At 50.6% G+C, this 15,988-nt stretch overlaps 1 protein-coding gene across 2 annotated transcripts in view; it reads left to right on the top strand.

Moving 5' to 3' along the window:
• The window catches only part of pepd (peptidase D), a 118,554-nt gene that overhangs the window by 17,511 nt on the left and 85,055 nt on the right, over positions 1–15,988 (top strand). For both annotated transcript variants that reach the window (XM_052028286.1, XM_052028287.1), the window contains 2 exons: positions 8,212–8,339; positions 12,142–12,205. In XM_052028286.1, coding sequence (XP_051884246.1) covers positions 8,212–8,339; positions 12,142–12,205 — 192 coding nt within the window. The remainder of the gene's footprint in view (positions 1–8,211; positions 8,340–12,141; positions 12,206–15,988) is intronic.

The raw sequence follows: 15,988 nt of genomic DNA, 5'->3' as shown, positions 1-15,988 counted from the left end.
TGGCCATTGTGGACAGAGTGCAGGTGCCTTGTTTTGTTAACGTCAATGGAGGGGAGGACACACTGAGAGCAGTGAATGCAATAAACCAGGTTGAAGGAGGTGCACATGAGTTTCTGTCTCACCTGGAGGGATGTTTAGGTCTGAGGGATGAATGGTAGTGAGGGAGGTGGTGTAGGGACAAGTGTTGCACCTCCTGTGGTTGCAATAGAAAATACCGGGGGACGGTGAGGGGTGGGTGGAAAGGGATGATTAGACCAGGGAGTCACAGAGAGAGTGGTTCCTACAGGGAGGTGGTGTTGAGGGGAAGATGTGGCTGATGGAAGGATCCCATTGGAGCTGGCAGAAGTGGAGATGGATGAAATTCTGGATGCAGGGATTAGTGGAGTGAAAGGTGAGGGCCAGGAGAACTCTGTTCTGTCTCGGGGGAGGGATGGGGGTGAGAGTAGACGTGTGGGAAATGGCGGAAATGCGAGTGAGGGCTCCGTCAACCACGGTACAGGGGAAGCCACTCTGAAGTGGGGACATTTCGGAAGCCCCGAAATGTGATGCCTCACCTTGAGAGCAGCTGTGGCAGTGATGGAGAAACAGGGAGGGATGGCGTCCTTGTAGGAGATGGTGGGAGGAGGTGTAGTTAAGGTAGATGTGGATGCTTGTGGGTTTGTAGTGGATGTTGGTGGGTTGTTTGTCTCCTGAGATGGAGACAAATCCAGAAAAAGTGCAGAACTCATCAATTTTATCAAATTCATGCAGACCATTTCTGACACTTTTCTCCCTTTTCTAGATCTCTGCCTCCATCTCAGGAGGCAAGCTAGCCACTGATGTTTACCATAAACCCACTGACTCACAGAGCTCCGTAGACCACACCTTTTCCCACTGGCTCTTGTAAGGATGGCATCCCTTTTTCCTAGTTTCTCCTCCACCGCATCTCCTTTCAAGATGAAGCCTTCCATTCCAGGACCTCTGAAATGTCCTCATCTAACAGGAAGCGTGGCTTCCCTTCTGCTGTAGTTAATGGAGCCTGCTCTCGCATCTACTGTTCCTTGTACTTCCGTTCTTGCTCCACCTCCCTCCAGACAGAGCAGACAGACAGTTCCGCTAATCCTCACTTTTCACCTTCTGAGTTTCTGCATTCAGCACAATCCCTGCAAAAGGCAGGGAATTATAGGCCAGTTAGCCTCACCTCGGTGGTTGGTAAGAGTCCAGATGAAATTTCGGAGTATATGATGAAATAGGGTAAAGTCAGCATGGTTTAGTTAAGGGGACATCTTGCCTGACAAATTCGTTAGATTTCTTTGAGGAGAGTCTGTGGATGTTGTTTACTTGGATTTTCAGAAGGCCTTTGACAAAGTGCCGCACACAAAACTACTAAACAAGATAAGAGCCTACGGTGTTAGAGGCAAGGTACTAGCATGCTTAGAAGATTGGCTGACTGGCAGAAGGCAGAGAGTGGGGATAAAGGGGGCCTTTTTGGAACGGCTGCTGGTAACTAATGGAGCTGCAGGGGTCAGTGTTGGGACTTCAACTTTTCACGTTATACATTAATGACCTGGATGAAGGAACTGACGGCATTGTGGCCAAGTATGCAGACGATTCCAAGGTAGGAGGAGGGGCAGGTAGTGTCACAGAGGCAGGGAGTCTGCAGAGGGACTCTGACAGGTTGGGAGAGTGGGCAAAGAAGTGGCAGATGGAATACAACATAGGGAAGTGTGGGGCTATCCACTTTGGTAGGAAGAATAAAGGTGTAGACTATTTTCTAAATGGGGAGGAAATTCAGAAACCATAGGTGCAAAGGGACTTGGGAGTCCTGGTGTGGGATTCCCTCAAGGTTAATGCAAGTTGAGTCAGTAGTAAGGAAGGCAAATGCAATGTTAGCATTCATTTCGAGAGGACTGGAAGATAAAAGCAAGGATGTAATGCTGAGTCTTTATAAGGCATTGGTCAGACCACATTTGGAACATGAGCAGATTTGGGCCCTGTATCTAAGGATGTGCTGGCCCTGGATAGGGTCCAGAGGAGGTTCACAAGAATGATCCCAGGAATGAAAGGGTTAACATACGATGAGCTTTTAATGTCTCTGGGCCTCTATTCGATGGAGTTTAGAAGGATTAGGGGATCTCATTGAAACCTACCGGATACTGAAAGGCCTGGATAGAGTGGACGTGGAGAGGATGTTTCCATCAGAGGGAGAGTCCAGGATCTGGCACAGCCTCAGAATAAAGGGACGTCCCTCTAAAACTGAGATAGGAATTTCTTCAGCCTGAAGGTGGTAAGTTTGTGGAATTCGTTGCCACAGAGGGTGGTGGAGGCCAAGTCATTGGTATATTTAAGGCAGAGATTGATAGGTTCTTGATTGGTAAGAAGCTAAAGGGGAGAAGGCAGGAGAATGGGGTTGAAACAAAAACTCAGCCATGATTGAATAGTCGAGTGGAATCGATGGGCAGAATGGCCTAATTCTGCTCCTTTGTCTTGTGTTTTTCCACCTTTCACAGGGACCACTCCCTCTGTGACCCCCTGGTTGGCTTATCCCTCCCCACCCACCCACCCCTGGCACTTTCCCCTGCAGTCACAGTAGAAGTGACACCTGTCCCTACACCTCCTCCCTCACCACCACTCGGACCTAAGCAGCCCTTCTAGGTGGGGCAGCGATTCACATGCACCTCCTCTACCTTCGTCCCCTGTACCCGCTGCTCCCGATGTGACCTCCTCTACATCGGCGAAGCCAAGCACAGACTGAGCGACCGGTTCACAGAGCACCTATGCTCCGTCCACATTGGCCATCCCGAGCTCCCAGTTACAGACCATTCCAGCTCCCCTCCCCCCTCCCCCCTCCCACCCTGATGTCTATCCTCTGCCTCCTCCACTGCCAGGGTGAGGCCCAGCGCAAAATGGAGGAACGATGCTTTGTATTCTGCCTGGGTCGTCTACAACCCAATGGCACAAACATTAAGTTTTCCAATTTTAGTGACCCTCCCTGCCAGTGGGTTCTTCCCTCCCCCCCCCCGCCTCTCCCCCCCGCCCCTCGCCACCCCCCCGCCTCTCCCCCCCCTCCCCTGCCTCTCTCCCTCCACCTCTCTTCTCCCCCCTCCCCCTTCTCTTCTCCCCCCTCCCATCTTTATCCACTTTCCCCCAACCCCACTCCCAGACCCTTTCATCACCCTCCACCCACCACAGACACACTTCACCTCCCCCACCCCCACCCCCACCCTTCACCTCCCCCACCCCCACCCCTACCCCCACCATTCCCCATCTGGTTCTGGTTCCACCTGCCATACACCTCTCCCCTAATGTTTCCCATTCTCACCTCCTTATCAGAGTAAAGGACTGGCAGCCCCTTGTATTCTTGCTTATCTCCCTCCAGCAGCCGTCTCCAACCTTCGCACGCCTCCCCCCCGCCCCCCTGCTCCTTCTGCATCCCTCTTTCTTTGTCTGCCTCCATCTATCATCCACAACCACTGTCTCCCAACGCCACCCCCTCCCTTCCCCACCTATACATCCTGCCCGTTATCTTTCACCCCTCCTCAGTCCACCAATCACCTTGGGTTCCTGTCTCGCCTCTCGCCTCTTCCCCCCCCCCCTCCCCCCCCCCTCCTCCCCCCCCCCCCTCCTCCCCCCCCCCCCTCCTCCCCCCCCCCTCCCCCCCCCCCCCTCCTCCCACCCCCCCCCCCCCCCCCCCCCCCCCACCTCCCCCCCCCACCTCCCCCCCCACCTCCCCCCCCACCTCCCCCCCCCACCTCCCCCCCCCACCTCCCCCCCCCACCTCCCCCCCCCACCTCCCCCCCCCCTCCTCCCCCCCCTCCTCCCCCCCCCTCCTCCCCCCCCCTCCTCCCCCCCCCTCCTCCCCCCCCCTCCTCCCCCCCCCTCCTCCCCCCCCCTCCTCCCCCCCCCTCCTCCCCCCCCCTCCTCCCCCCCCTCTCCCCCCCCCTCCCCCCCCCTCCCCCCCCTCCCCCCCCCTCCCCCCCCTCTCCCCCCTCTCTTCCCCCCCTCCCCCCCTCTCTTCCCCCCCCTCCCCCTCTCTTCCCCCCCCTCCCCTCTCTTCCCCCCCCTCCCCCTCTCTTCCCCCCCTCCCCCTCTCTTCCCCCCCCTCCCCCTCTCTTCCCCCCCCCTCCCCCTCTCTTCCCCCCCCTCCCCCTCTCTTCCCCCCCCTCCCCCTCTCTTCCCCCCCTCCCCCTCTCTTCCCCCCCCTCCCCCTCTCTTCCCCCCCCTCCCCCTCTCTTCCCCCCCCTCCCCCTCTCTTCCCCCCCTCCCCCTCTCTTCCCCCCCTCCCCCTCTCTTCCCCCCCTCCCCCTCTCTTCCCCCCCTCCCCCTCTCTTCCCCCCCTCCCCCTCTCTTCCCCCCCCTCCCCCTCTCTTCCCCCCCCTCCCCCTCTCTTCCCCCCCCTCCCCCTCTCTTCCCCCCCCCCCCTCTCTTCCCCCCCCCCCCCTCTCTTCCCCCCCCTCCCCCTCTCTTCCCCCCCTCCCCCTCTCTTCCCCCCCCTCCCCCTCTCTTCCCCCCCCCTCCCCCTCTCTTCCCCCCCCTCCCCCTCTCTTCCCCCCCCCTCCCCCTCTCTTCCCCCCCCCTCCCCCTCTCTTCCCCCCCCCTCCCCCTCTCTTCCCCCCCCTCCCCCTCTCTTCCCCCCCCTCCCCCTCTCTTCCCCCCCCTCCCCCTCTCTTCCCCCCCCTCCCCCTCTCTTCCCCCCCTCCCCCTCTCTTCCCCCCCCCTCCCCCTCTCTTCCCCCCCCCTCCCCCTCTCTTCCCCCCCCTCCCCCTCTCTTCCCCCCCCCTCCCCCTCTCTTCCCCCCCCCTCCCCCTCTCTTCCCCCCCCCTCCCCCTCTCTTCCCCCCCCCTCCCCCTCTCTTCCCCCCCCCTCCCCCTCTCTTCCCCCCCCCCTCCCCCTCTCTTCCCCCCCCCCTCCCCCTTTATACCGGCCATCTCACCTCTCCACTCTCAGTCCTGATGCAGGCTTTCGGCTGGAAATGTAGACAATTACTTTCCTCACACATTAGTTATTAGCTTTAGCTCATTAGCTTAATTAGATTGGCGCAACATTGTGGGCTGAAGGGCCTGTTGCTGTGCTGTCTTGTTCTGTGTTCTAGATCACAAGACAAAGGAGCAGAAGCAGGCCATTCAGCCCATCGAGTCTGCTCCATGAGCTAAACTAAACTATTCCTATCTAGCCCCAATTTCCAGCCTTATCCCTATATCCCTTGATACCTTGACTAATTAGATACATATCAATCTCCTCCTTAAACACCTCCAATGATTGGGCCTCCACAGCTGTACGTGGTAAAGAATTCCATAAATTCACTACCCTCTGGGTAAAGAAATATCTCTTCATTTCTGTTTTAAACAGGTACCCTCTAATTCTAAGACTGTGCCCTCTGGTCCTGGACTCACCCACCAAGGGAAACAGCTTAGCTACATCTACTCTGTCCAGTCCTTTCAACATTTTAAATGTCTCTGAGGTCCCCTCTCATTCTTCTGTACTCCAGTGAGTACAGTCCAAGAGCCGACAACCACTCATCGTATGTAAATACTGCTTGACCCACTGAGTTCCTCCAGCCAGTTGTTTGTCAAACCGTTCAGTAGTTCCCAGTTTTCTCAGTCCCTGCATTTGCTGTTCTCCAATCCTCAGGGACAATTCCAGAATTTTGAGAGAGAATATCTAGAGCATTTGTTATATCTCTAGCCACCTCGTTTCAAAATTCTGGGATAGGGGATTAGATTATCAGGTCCTTGTGATTTTGTTTTGACCTTTAAGGTTGAAGTGGCCTGCTCTGGCTATTTCAAAAGCTGCTTCGCACTGTACAGCATCAATGTAGAATCTTCCTTGAGGTGTGTCATGGTTAATGTTGAATATTCCAAAGAACAATTCTGATGTTTATGAATCGCCCACTGCCAATTTATACACATTCAGAATAGACCTGAGTTCATAACAAGGGTAATTAAAATCTGATTGGCATTGTGTCAACAGCCAAGGTGGAGCCAATGGTGTGTGAGAGCCAGACAGCCCAGTCTCATGATTACACACACTCTCCTGGTCAAATGTTGTGGGCCTGGAGATTTGGGAAAGACTGATGCTGCCAGTGTTATCTTATCATGTGGATAAATCAGAATGTTGCGATCCATTAGCATTGGGTGCTAGAGACAGGTACGTCCATGGGAAGAGGGATATGGAGGTCAGAGTGAGTATTGATGGGACATTGCATGGAGGCAGGCCAGGACACGGCAGGACTCTCAGCAAACACCTGCTTACTCAGACTCTGTTTAAACAGTCCGTACAGTGAGCAGGATTCATCACCCAAACCATAGAGAGCCCTTCCAACACAAGCAGGGTAATTTCTCCAGTGAACGGAAGGTACAACAGAATTGGAAATACTGTGTGAACTCAGTTGCAGTTCTCCCGGAGGTCCCTGTGGAGAGGACGGGGTCTCTCCAGCTTCCTGTGCTGCCCAAGTAGATGACCGTTTGGAGGTACAGATGGGTGTTGGGATGATGAAGAGCAGGGCTCTGTGGGGTAGAGCTGGGTGCCGGTGTTGTACTGCAGGTCCCACAAAGTCGTGCAGTTCATGAGGCTCCTGCACGTGAAGTTAAACATCCCATAAACTGCAGCACAGTCCTAATTTAGTTTCTTGCCTGTGATAAATCTTTCTTTCATCTCATAAATTTATCCTCATTCTTTCCCTTAGCATTAGCTGCTGCATGTATGTTCATAATATTTCTCAGTCCACCTCTGCACCAAGCCCACGTGATGGGTTTTATTTAGGGACACACACTGTAGCACGGTGCTGAGTGAGGTCTGACCCTCTGACAGGTGCTCCAGTATAAAACTGGCACAGTGTTGCTTATGGGTAAAGTGTTACTCCTCCAATCATGTGCAAAGACTACTCAAGTTCAGGTATTTAGGAGCTATCTGTTTAATACATGTGAAACTAATCTGCCTGGGAGGATAGAGAACAGAATATGACGGTTCTGCATTGAAATATATAATCTGATTTAATCAAACTTAGAAGAAAGTTGACATTTGATCCCTCCTGTCGGTGCAGCTCAAATCATTAAGTGAGCAAACACTGTTATAAAGTTACACTGCTGAGCAGAAGAAACTGGCATTTAATTACCTTCACCAGTAACCTAGTATTTGCACATCTCTGTGGAGCTGTTCTGCAACAGTAATGAGAGCAAAAGAGGCACTGAATCTGGGTCTGAACTGCTTTGTGTAATTGGAAGCTTTGCCGTGCTGGCTGTGGGAGGTGCAGGAGCTGCTCTCTGAAGCAGAGATGTTTGCAGGGGGTGGGGGTTGACTAGAAAACCCTTTCAAAGAATGGTGGAGTCCTGATAGGCTGAACGGTGGCTCCATTTGTACAGCACAGAGGCAGGCCCTTTGGCCCACCACGTCCATGCTGACCTTTTAGCCCATCTACACTGACCCCATTTGCCTGCATTAGATCCCTATCCTTGCATGCTTTGCCAATTGAAATTTCTGTCTAAATGTACTTTAAATGTAGTGACCATATCTGAATCCACCCTGTCTTCTGGTAGTGAGTTCCAGATATCAATCACTGTCTTAAAACAAATTCCTCCTGACATCCCCTCACTTTAAACCTGCGCACTTTTGATTTTGATACTTCTACCGTAGGAAGAGGATTTTGCTGCCCCCTCAGCCTCCTTCACTCCAGGGAAATCAAGCCCAGCCTACCCAATTTCTCCCCATAACTAAAGTCCTCCAGTCCTGCTGAATCACCTCTGCACTCCAGCACAACCCATATCCTTCCTATAGTGTGGCATCCAGAACTGCACACAGTATCCCAGTGTGGTCCAACCAGTGTTTTGGGAAGTTGCAACATAACATCCTGACTCTTATATTCTATGATCCAACCCCTGAAGGCAAGTGTGCCACGTGCTGCCTTCACCACCCTATCTACCAGTGTTGCCACTTTCAGGAAACTATGGACTTGAATCCCTGGGTCTCTCTGTTCATCAGTGCGTCATTGTATGGACTTGGGACAGAGCAGGGATGTCACTGAAAGGGAAGCAATAGGAAGGATACCACATTGAATGTGACAGATGACTGGGATGAGCTTATGAATGGGTAAAATTGATGTTCAGTAAGGCAGATGTTCCCTTGTATGAATTAAAACTTCCCAGCCTCCCTCTGCACTGTACTGCCATTTTCCCTTGCTAATGTCAGAAACCTTTCTGAAGTCTTGCTTTAAACAACATGTATTCCTTGTTCTAGGAATCTTACTTCCACTGGACATTCGGAGTGATAGAGTCTGACTGCTATGGTGCCGTGGATGTTGCTACTGGCAAGTCCTTACTGTTTGTGCCCAAGCTCCCGGAGAGCTACGCGGTGTGGATGGGAAAGTAAGGCGCTTTCTCCCTCGTCTCATTTTGGTCTTTTCATCCTATCCCTGACTTACGCTGGCACTCATTCTGACAGAGTTCTGGGAATCGCATCCCTGTGTTCAAATCCTTCCACTGTCATTCCCCTCCCCTGTTATTTTCTCCACCTCCTTGACCAAGCTTTTGATCATCTTCATCGTATCTCCAGAAGTGGCTATGGCAGTTTTGCGCTTGATAATCTTGCGGGGCTTGGCCTTGTGACGCTTCAGTGTGTTAACAGTCCTAATTCTATCATAGCTTCTAATTTCTCTTTCCAAGCTGGTACCTAAATTCCTGGGATGTTTGCATCATTCCAGTGCAGCTGCTGTTTTCATTTAGCACGGCCACAGTGTGGTGCCGGCAAGGACACCGTGTTTGATGCAGGCGCCCAAAGCTGCCATTTGGTGCTCTCATGGCTTTGCTTGTAGCATATTAATTGGGACATTTGTTTCTGGCTGTTTGTGCAGCTGTTCAGGGCTCCCATCCACCCTCTACTGTTCTCTCTAATATACACTGATTAAAAAAGAAACTATCTCCTTTAGAGAATTTGAGATGTTCAGACCAGGGGATCCAGATTTAAAGAAATTGATGCAAGACCTGGGGAGGGGCAACTAAAAGAATTTGTTTCTTTATCTGTGGTGTACTGCCCTCAGTTGATTCAGTCATAGAACCATAGAGCAATACAGCACAATGCAGGCCCTTCGGCCCACAATGTTGTGCCAACCTTTAAACCACGCCTAAGACTATCTAACCCCTTCCTCTCACATATCCCTCTATTTTAAATTCCTCCATATGCTTATCTAACAATCTCTTGAACTTGACCAATGTATCAGCCTCCTCCACCACCACCCCAGGCAGCGCATTCCATGCACCAACCACTCTCTGGGTGAAAAACCTCCCTCTGCTATCTCCCTTGAACTTCTCACCCATTACTTAAAGCCATGTCCTCTTGTATTGAGCATTGGTGCCCTGGGAAAGAGGCGCTGGCTGTCCACTCTACCTATTCCTCTTAATATTTTGTATACCTCTATCATGTCTCCCCCATCCTCCATGTCTCCAATGAGTAAAGCCCTAACTCCTTTAGTCGCTCTTTCTTTTTCCTTCCTTTAAATCAGGAAAGTTGAAATTGACAAGTGACTTGCAAGCCAGTGATGGTGGAGACACCAGAGATGGGAGCAACAAACCATCTGCTGGAGGAACTCAGCGGGTCGAGCAGCGTCTGTGTCAGCGGGTTGAACAGCGTCTGTGGGAGGAAAGGATTGTCGCAATCGGGTTTATTGTCACTGACTCATCTGTCGTGAAATTTGTTCTGCGGTGGCAATACAGTGCAAAATTACAAAATAAGTAGTGCAAAAACAAAAGGAATAATGAGGCAGTGTTCATGGACCGTTCAGAAATCTGATGGCGGAGGGGAAGAAGCTTTTCCTGAAATGTTGAGTGTGGGTCTTCAGGCTCCTGTACCTCCTCCCTGATGGTAGTAACGTGAAGAGGGCGTATCCCAGATGCTGCCTTCTTGAGGCACCGCCTCTTGAAGATGTCCTCGATGGTGGGGAGGGTTGTGCCTGTGATGGAGCTGGCTGAGTCTACCACCCTCTGCAGCCTCTTGCGATCCTGTGCATTGGAGCCTCCATACCAGGCTGTGATGCAACCAGTCAGAATGCTCTCCACCATACATCTGTAGAAATTTGCAAGACACACTAAATCTCTTCAAACTCCTAATGAAGTAGAGCCGCTGGCATGCCTTCTTCGTGATCGCATCAATGTGTTGGGCCCAGGATAGATCCTCTGAGATGTTGACACCCAGGAACTTGAAGCTGCTCACCCTTTCCACCGCTGATTCCTCATTGAGGACTGGGGTGTGTTCTCCCGTAGCATGGACAATTCCTTTTCACCCACGGGTACTGCTTGACCTGTTGAGTTCCTCCAGCAGATTGTTTGTAAACCGGTATTGCTTTCCTGCATTGTGGCGGTCTCTGCTGCCTGTAGCTCCTTGATATCTTCACCTGTGCAGTAAAATTTTAATAATCTCACTGGCTATATGAAAGCTCGCCTGTCATTAAATGTGAGACTGACTATCACAGTAATTGCCTGTGCAGGAATGTGCCTGTTATAAGCAGTGGGGGCTGTATATTTGTGTTTTGCTGGTCATATCGTTGCAAATAGCTCATTGACCCTTGGTGGCCTTTCATTTCTGCAGTACCACATTGAAGTGTGTGGATGTATTGGAACTCTCCTGTAGTTACCCTAATCCTCGTGTGTCTCCCTTGCGTCTGCTGGGGAGAGGAAGGTGGATGCGTGGAGCTGGCTTTGACGCAGTGACCTGGACTGTTCACCAATTTAGCTGAGAAAATGAGTCAGAAATTGCATCTCAAAGCTGCTTGTGATTGTTGGATCAGGGCTGACTGCAATGCCTGTGCATTTGAACAGCTTGCTGAATCTCTCTCCAGAACAGTCATAAGGGTGAGGTGCTGGAGGAATCTGCTTCCCAGTAAAAGTAGCCAACTACACGAGCCAGGGATGATAGAAAATTTTCTTTTAGCAGCCATTCTGTTGAGTGTTGTTTCTTGATTATTGTCTACTGTGTTGTGATATCTCGTGGCTTTTTACTAAAGCCAGGCAGTAAGCAATTTCCCTAACGTGCTAATTGAAAGAAGCCATTATATAGTTTTGGCTGTGGAACCAGGCTGAAAGTGGTAGTGAATATTTATCTGCGTTGTACTATCTCTCCCTGTAATTAAAGCTGCACCAGCTCCCTCTTGTTCCACTGTTATTAGTGGCAGTACTAATTAATATATTGTTAAAATAGCCCCTGTCATATAGTGGAACAAAGAGTAAAATGCTCAACTTTACAAAAGAAACCAGAATTAAAAGCTGACTGTCTCCTGCAGTTGACATGAGGGGTCATTTATATTCTTGAGCAGTCATAACGTAATGTCCTATTGTCCTGTTTCCCTCACATTCGGCTGCAGTCACAAGTAAACACAGGAGCAATTACACTCCCAAGCGCTGAGAGCCCAGTGGTAGACAATTACAACTAGGAAGGAGGCCATTTGGCCAATGTATTCTGGTGCTGGCACTGTGGAAGAGCTCTCCAGTTAGCCACAGTCCTCAGCGCTTGTGTATCCTGTTCCATTTCAAAAGTCACTTGAACCTGTTCCTTTTGTCACTTCAGTCATTGCTTTTCACGTTGCTCTGCTGAAGAAATTCCTTCTCACCTCCCCTCTGGAATCATTTAACCAAACACCTTCATTCTGTGGCTTCTGGAAACAGTCTCATTATTGTTCTACAGGTTTAATAACAGACCAGAAAACACCTGGGAAGTGTCAGTTCCTGTTTGATTTAAATTCCCTTCGGTTAAGGGTATTTGCTGACAATTTTGCAAGTAATCATGTACTTTAACAAAACCACTCCATGAGGAATCGTGGAAATATTTAGGTAGCAACATTTGGAAAATAGCAAAGTTTGTGATCAAGTGACATTGCCGCAGCTGCTTGTACGCCTCAGCGAGGGCCTGGGGAAGGGAGGGTTCCTCTGCCAGAGATACAGGCAGGAGAGAAAGGAGAACTTGGGGCAAAGGCAGCCCCTTGGCATCCTTCTAAATGGGTGATCAAGAGTCTCGCTGACAGCCATTGGAGGTGTGGGCTGTATGCCTCTGCAACAGCTGGACAATCTCCAGCTGCAAGGAGGAAAGACTTGGGAATGAGAAGACAGGGAAGGTGTCCTTCTGTAGAAAATCTGTTCCATTCCACTGTTAATGCTCTCCTGACTTCCCCTCTTTCTGCAGGATTCACTCCCGTGAGCACTTCAAAAGGAAGTACGCTGTGGATGAAGTTCACTTCACCAGTGATGTAAGTCTGCCTCTCTGACCACAAGGGGACTGAGCAGTGCAATGTTTGAGGAAGGGCTACAGTGCTGGAGGAGATCTGTTACTGGGGAAGGGTGAGGTATGAAGAGGTTTAGTTTGAACCAGGAGTCAGTGTGGGTGAGTGAACACAGTGATGGGTAAATGACAGCAGTAGTCTGGAGGGTGCTTTTGATGCAGCTTGGGACGATGTCTCATTGGGGGGTGGGGGAGAGTGTGCCGTAGTGCTTCCTGATGTTGTTCGCCACCCCGCTTCCTGGAGAAGGTGCTGCGGTTGCCTGCCCTCTACCCACATTGGAGCTGACTGTGTCCAGGTTAAGGCACGTTCTGAACAATAGCTAGATGTTTTGCCGAATGTTCTGGAGGATGGGCTGCAGCCTGAGGCAACGTGAGGAGGCTCGGGCGAGTCAGCAAGGTTTCCCGGAGGGCTGCAGTTAGTTGGAGGAACGGAAGGTGCGGTAATGTGTGAGGTCAAGTTGAAAGAAATCCCATAAATGCAAGGGATTTGCGGTCACAATTGTCTGTAATGTTGCAAAGCAGAGTTTGTGTTCTCACAGGTGCATGTGAATGTAGTCATGGGAGAGTTGGTGATCTTCCCACCTCCCTCCCTCCCTCCCTCCCTCCCCCCCCCAGCAGCTGGGTCATTATCTGATTGTGAGCTTGAATGAACCACTGACAATCAGCACAATGGGCACAGGACTGGTTGCTGGAGATCTGAGTTGAAGCAAAAAATGCTGGGAATACCCAGGGCTGATGGAGAGCAGAGCTGTTAACGTTTCATGCCTGTGACCCGGGCTGGCTGGTGAATTGACACAGAGCCCTTGTCCTCACTCAGTTATTTATCATTTCCTGTATTGAAGGGGGAGGCTTGCATTTCAGTGGCACCTTCCACAAGCTGGAGACACACCAGGGTGCTTGATGGGCAGCAAGGTTCTTCTGGTAGCTGCTGTAACGTCAGCAGTTAACAAGGTCCCAGAAACAGCAAAAAGATAATCAGCTTCAGCTAACGAAGTGTAGGGTTTGGCAGAAGATATCTGCCAAAATAATTCCAGGGATGAGGAAGTTTAGTTCTGTGGCAAGGCTGGAGGAGCCAGGGTTGTTCTCCTTGGAACAGAGGTTATGAAGGGTGTAGATGAGCTGTTCCTATAAGCTGAGGGGTCACAGAATGAAGGGACATAAAATGAAGGTGATTGTAAATAGTGACCTGAAACCTTTGGTGGGTCTGGAACGCACGACTAGGGGTAGTGGTGAAGGCAGATTTAATTGTGTTGAAAAGAATGCAGGATAGATATTTGAAAGAGTGGGGGAGAGGGTGGGGAAGTGCCATTGCTTTCACAGAGTCTGTATGATCTCGATGGGCAGAACAGCTTCCTTCCATGCTCTATCCTGTGATAACCCTATTGTGGTGCTGTTGGCTGAGGAATTGGCCAAGACATTGGGGGAACCCTCCTGCCCTTCAAACAGTTGCTGTGGAATATTTTCCTTTCCAGGCAGAGAGAGGGGTGGACGTCTGTGAGCTGGTGTGGAACCAGTAATAGATCACAGCTCAACACCATTCAGGGAGATCACGGCAGATCTTTATTTCAGTGTTAACCCCATATTCTTGAATTCCCTTAATGTCCAAAAGTCTATCGATCTCTGTCTTGAATGTACTTCACCTCCACAGAGGTAGAGATTCACTGTCTTCTGGGTGGAGAAAATTCCTTTCTGGGTCCTGAATGGCCAATCGCTTGACTGTGATCCCTGGTTCTAGACACATCAGCCAGGGGAAGCATCAACTCTGCATCAGCCCTCCCAAGCCCTGTAAGAATGAGATGAGTAAAAGACTGGTCCCACAGGAGCAGCAGAGGATCAAGGGACAGAAAGGGCCTCAGTTTAAAGCCTTGTTTGATGCCGGTATCTCCAACAGCACTCCCTCCATACTGGCCTGGGCACATCAGCTCAGATTATGGGCGGGAGCTTTGAATGCAAGCTCTGGCCCAGAGGTGGGGGTTGACGTATTGAGCAGGGCTCCTAATAAATTCATCTTCTTTTAAGGGGACCGATGACCTGTGTTTTTCCTGTGCTGTTGAAGAAGGTTTACAGCAGTTTCCAAACACTTTGGCAGTGTCCCTTTAACTTGTTTTTCTTTAACATAGTCTGAAACTCTTGGGATTTAAATGGTATGTAAGAGTTTTCACTTCCTAACCCAAGACCTTGCAAGTCCCACTTGGCGTGTTCCGGAATCAGATTAAACCTTTCCTGATTCTACACCGCTGACAGCTGGTGAACAAGCTTCTGTGAAGTGAGTGTGTGTGATGCTGCATCAAAGAGCTTCATCCCAGGACTGTCCCTGGAGAGGCTGAGTTTAAAACCAGACCACAAAGCCCAGGATTAGTGGTGGTTCAGTAGCTGGCTGTTTGTAAATACCATCTCTGTCCCTTCCTCTGCAAACAGTTGAAAATATCTACAGATTGAACCCCTTCAGAGCTGGTGTTTCAGATTGGGGTGTGCATACCCCAGTGCAGTCTACACCCCTTTGCTTCACACTGTCTCCCCAGTACACAGGAGCTTGCTCTGACTTCTGTTTACCTATGCTGCCCTTCTGTACCTACCTCCTGTAACTATCGATAGACTTTCTATCTACTTGTTATAAAGCATGTGCTGCCTTTTGCCATGTATGGCTTTTGCTCTTGTCATTTAATCATCTGTTATGCATTGAATCACTTCACAGATAATTTTGTTTCTAACCTCTGGATATAAAGCACCCTGATCAAAATAAACGGGTCCCAAGGTACGGCTTCAAGCCACACAGACGAGCAAGGATTAGAATAGAGGAATGGAGATGTCGCTTGGATGGGAGCTGGTGAAGGGCGGTGTACAGTCAGGACATGGACTCTGCTGCCCGGTGTACTGAGGGAAGTGTTGCAATTACCTGTGTTTTTATTTTAGCTTGTCACGTTTCCCTGCATCCCGTCCATCAGTGACCTCTGGTCTGTAATGATGGGGCATTGATCTGAAACGTCCCTCCACCAGCCGGGTGCTTAGAGCACCCTTTCATATTCTGCAGTCCTTCTATCTCTGCTGATAATTTTTTCTAGGCATCCCATCCTCCAGGCAGTCTGAAGTCTCTCTTACCTTTATAAACCACTAGCTTCCATTCCTTGATCAACCATCAGTATCGACGGTTATCTTGAGCTGTTCATAAATCCCTCTGCCACTCCAGGGCAGTAAATGACTGGTTTAGATGGTGACAGGGACGATGTGTTGACCACGTTTGCATTGTGTTAGTAGCTGGAAGGACACCATTGAGGCAGCCCTCATCATGCAGATGCATTTAAGTAAAATCTCTGCTTGCTGGTCCTTAACCAGAAGTTGGGAGATTGTCAACAGTTACTCACCAGCACTGAGGGTGAGGCATGTGATCACGATCATGTGAGATCTTGGGCACTATCTGTCTCTGACTCTCAGTGCAGTTTCCTCGGCGGCTTAATCTGTCTCATTCACCCTTCCTCCCCCTGGTTCTCTCTTAGAGTCATAGAATCATAGAGTATTACAGCATGGAAACAGGCCCTTTGGCCCAACTTGTCCGTGCTGACCATGGTGCCCACCAAGCTAGTCCTGTATCCCTCGAAACCCCTCCTGTCCATGTACTTATCCAAATGTCTTGCTTCATTTCTCCCTCCTACCCCATTTTGTTTGTCTCCCTGTCTCCCTCCACCATTCACTCACTGTCTCTGTCTCCCCCCCCACCCCCATCCCCCCATCACCCTGTGGGCTGTGTCAACAG

Source organism: Pristis pectinata, chromosome 13 (genome assembly GCF_009764475.1).
Source record: "Pristis pectinata isolate sPriPec2 chromosome 13, sPriPec2.1.pri, whole genome shotgun sequence".
Classification (NCBI taxonomy): Eukaryota; Metazoa; Chordata; class Chondrichthyes; order Rhinopristiformes; family Pristidae; genus Pristis; species Pristis pectinata.
The sequence above is the reverse complement of the archived record's forward strand: the minus strand, read 5'-3'. Positions and strand labels throughout refer to the sequence as shown.